The sequence below is a fragment of the Octodon degus genome, unplaced genomic scaffold (assembly GCF_000260255.1).
Source record: "Octodon degus isolate 3935 unplaced genomic scaffold, OctDeg1.0 scaffold00112, whole genome shotgun sequence".
Taxonomy (NCBI): domain Eukaryota; kingdom Metazoa; phylum Chordata; class Mammalia; order Rodentia; family Octodontidae; genus Octodon; species Octodon degus.
The window spans coordinates 4,488,931-4,491,602 of NW_004524688.1; the positions used below are offsets into that span (position 1 = coordinate 4,488,931).

Below are 2,672 nucleotides of genomic sequence, written 5' to 3' on the forward strand. Positions count from 1 at the left end.
CTCATTGTACAGTGCAGGCTGGCCTTCAACTCTCTATGTAGCCCAGGCTGGTCTCAAATACACAGCAATCCTCCTGCCTCAGCTTCCTGAGTGCTAGGATTGCAGGTGTAAGTCTCCACACCTAGTTTCTTTCACCTTTCTGACAGAATCGCAAAGAATAAAAACAAACTGTTTCATATTCAAAACTGAAGACACCAGTATACTAGCCACACTCAACCTTGAGAAGGAATGCGTTATTTCGGATAGCTGAGCTTCCTGAACAGACAGGGAGTTTCCTTCTGAGTCAAAACATGACAGACAAGCCAAAAGAAGCACAAAACTATTTGGGATTTTAAAAAATAAATCTCTTCAATATAATTCAAAAATATGTTCCGTGGCCTTATAGAGTATATTCTGAACACCACTTTAGCACACTGAGCTATAATCAGCTAGTGACGGTGAGAGCTCTTAAGATATGTGAAAGGCTTAATGCAATGCTTACATTTATAAAAGAGAAACCTAACCCCAGAGAGGTGACATGGCTTACCTAGGCCATACAGGTACCTGGAGAATACATCAGGACCCACGAATTTCTACCATTCTACACTTCAGAAGCCCTGACCTTCAAAAGATACCTTCATAGAACCCCAGAATGCCAGTGACCATGGTGCCCAAGAATGTTGAAGAATCTCTTATGGCACTGGCTTACAGATTTTTATATCTCCCTTCTTTGCTTCCCAAGGCATCACTCACAAAAACTACACTCGAGTGGGTGTGTGTTTTGCTTTTTCGTGGTTGTTCATTTGCAAATGTCTTACTAGTTCTTTTGGAACATAAGCTCTAAGCAGTCCTGTTGAATGGAGAGGAAGAAGCCCCCCAACAGTACACTCTGGGAAGCACCTCTGACAGTGTCCTTGCCCCAACGCTTCCTAACAGGAGACCCACTCCAGCTTAAAGGACCCCAGCCTACCTGTGGATGAAGTAATTAAATGATCCCAAACACGCAGAAATACATGCATTATCCACCCGGGTGCCATGGATTTTATCCCTAGAGCACTAAGAAGGGGCTATTCATAGTGTTAGCAATTAGAATCCTTACACCCTCAGTGAGCTACGTGCCAGCTCCAGACACAGGAGGGGATCACACTAAAGGTCACCTCTAGCAGCATCAGAAAGGAACTTCTACCTCCTAAGGCAGGATTTCCCCATCATTTAAGTACTTATGACAAAAAAGAAGATAAGGACCCAAAGTACGGTTTTCTTTCCTCCATTTACCTAAGCCCATTCAATCAGTTTTGGACAAATTTAATTGGCCTATGACTGTAGAAAAATCAATGAAATACTGATCAAGTGCAAATCCATACAGAGGCACACTCTTCACCCAGCAGGGTGCAGGAATGGAGCCCTGAAACCAAAAGACCACCGGACCTCCAAAGGTGCTGAGCAACAAACACTCCTAACCAAATACAGGGACCGCCTCCATCCCACCCCCGCACCTCCACCAGTCCCCCGCCCCCTTGCTGTCTTTTCATAATATGTTACAGGGAAAACCAATAAACTCTGATTCAAAGCCTCAGCTTTCCTAACTTCTTTCGGATGCTGCTCTTTGCCCCACAGCAGCTTTACCAACCCTGTCCCGGGAGAGCCCCGACCTTTATCCCTTGGCATTCTGGATAATCATTTGGGCAACAGAAAAGAACTCTGATCTTCAAAGGTGATTTGCCCCTCGACCACAGGCCGTCCAGACCTGCGGAAATCGCTTGCCCCAGAATAGAAGTTCAGAGTCTAGACTCATCGACTCCAATCAATGCGTCAACACATCTCAAAGATAAAGCGCATCTTTCTGGGTGCTGTGCTAGGCAGGTGTGCAAGAAACAGCTATAACTTGGCTCCTATGAAAGTTTTCATTCACACCTGAAACAAAAGCATCTCCTGGTTAGCTCTCGGGCACGGGAAAAGTAGACGAAAGGTCTCTCCCGATAGTTGGAACGCGCTTCCGAATGTCGCTGTGAACCTGGTAGGTCCCCCAGGGAAGCCAGCCGGGGGGCGTCCCACGGACCTTCCCGGGTGGCCAGCCGCTCGCAGTCGCGGAGTCCGCCGGGAGAGCCAGGACAGAAGCTCGTGCCGGCGCACCTTACCTCAGTGACGATGGTGGAGTGGGCCTGGACATAGCGCCAGCCGCCGCGGCAGGGCACGAGGGGCGCCGAGCGGTTGGGGAACGCGGCGAGCGGGTCGGCGCAGCTGAGCGCTTCCGCGCCGGCGCTGGCGTTGGCCGCCTCCAGGAGGTAGCGCTGGCAGCGGCCGTCGCCGGGGAGCGCGCGGGGCGCGGGGCCGAGGGGCGCGGGCGCCGTGCGGTTCCACTCCTCCTCGGGGCTCCAGCCGCAGCGCTCGGCCAGCGCCTCTGCGCTCGGCCCGCGGCACCAATAGTGCTCGGGCCAGGTGCCCAGAAAGACCACGCTGACGAAGAGGAAGGCGAAGGTGACGCCCGTCAGGCACAGCAGCAGGAACACGCGCCGCTGAAAGCGCCCGAACTCGCCGGCCCTCTGCAGCGCCTCGTCGAAGGAGGGCATGGTGCGTCCTCCGCCCGCCGCCTGGCCTCCGAGTGACCGCGGGCCGGCTGCCGGCTGCTCTTCCCCAGCCGCCTCCCCCGCGCCGCCCGCAGCCCGCGCTCCGGCGAAGTGAGAAGCCGCGGC

General features: G+C 53.0%; 1 protein-coding gene across 1 annotated transcript in view; it reads right to left on the reverse strand.

The window, feature by feature from the left end:
• The window catches only part of Slc22a3 (solute carrier family 22 member 3), a 141,545-nt gene extending 138,934 nt beyond the window's left edge, over positions 1–2,611 (reverse strand). The window contains exon 1 of the mRNA XM_023699325.1: positions 2,118–2,611. Within this exon, the coding sequence (XP_023555093.1) occupies positions 2,118–2,549 (432 nt within the window). The 5' untranslated portion in view covers positions 2,550–2,611. The remainder of the gene's footprint in view (positions 1–2,117) is intronic.
• Between the last annotated feature and the right edge of the window lie 61 nt (positions 2,612–2,672).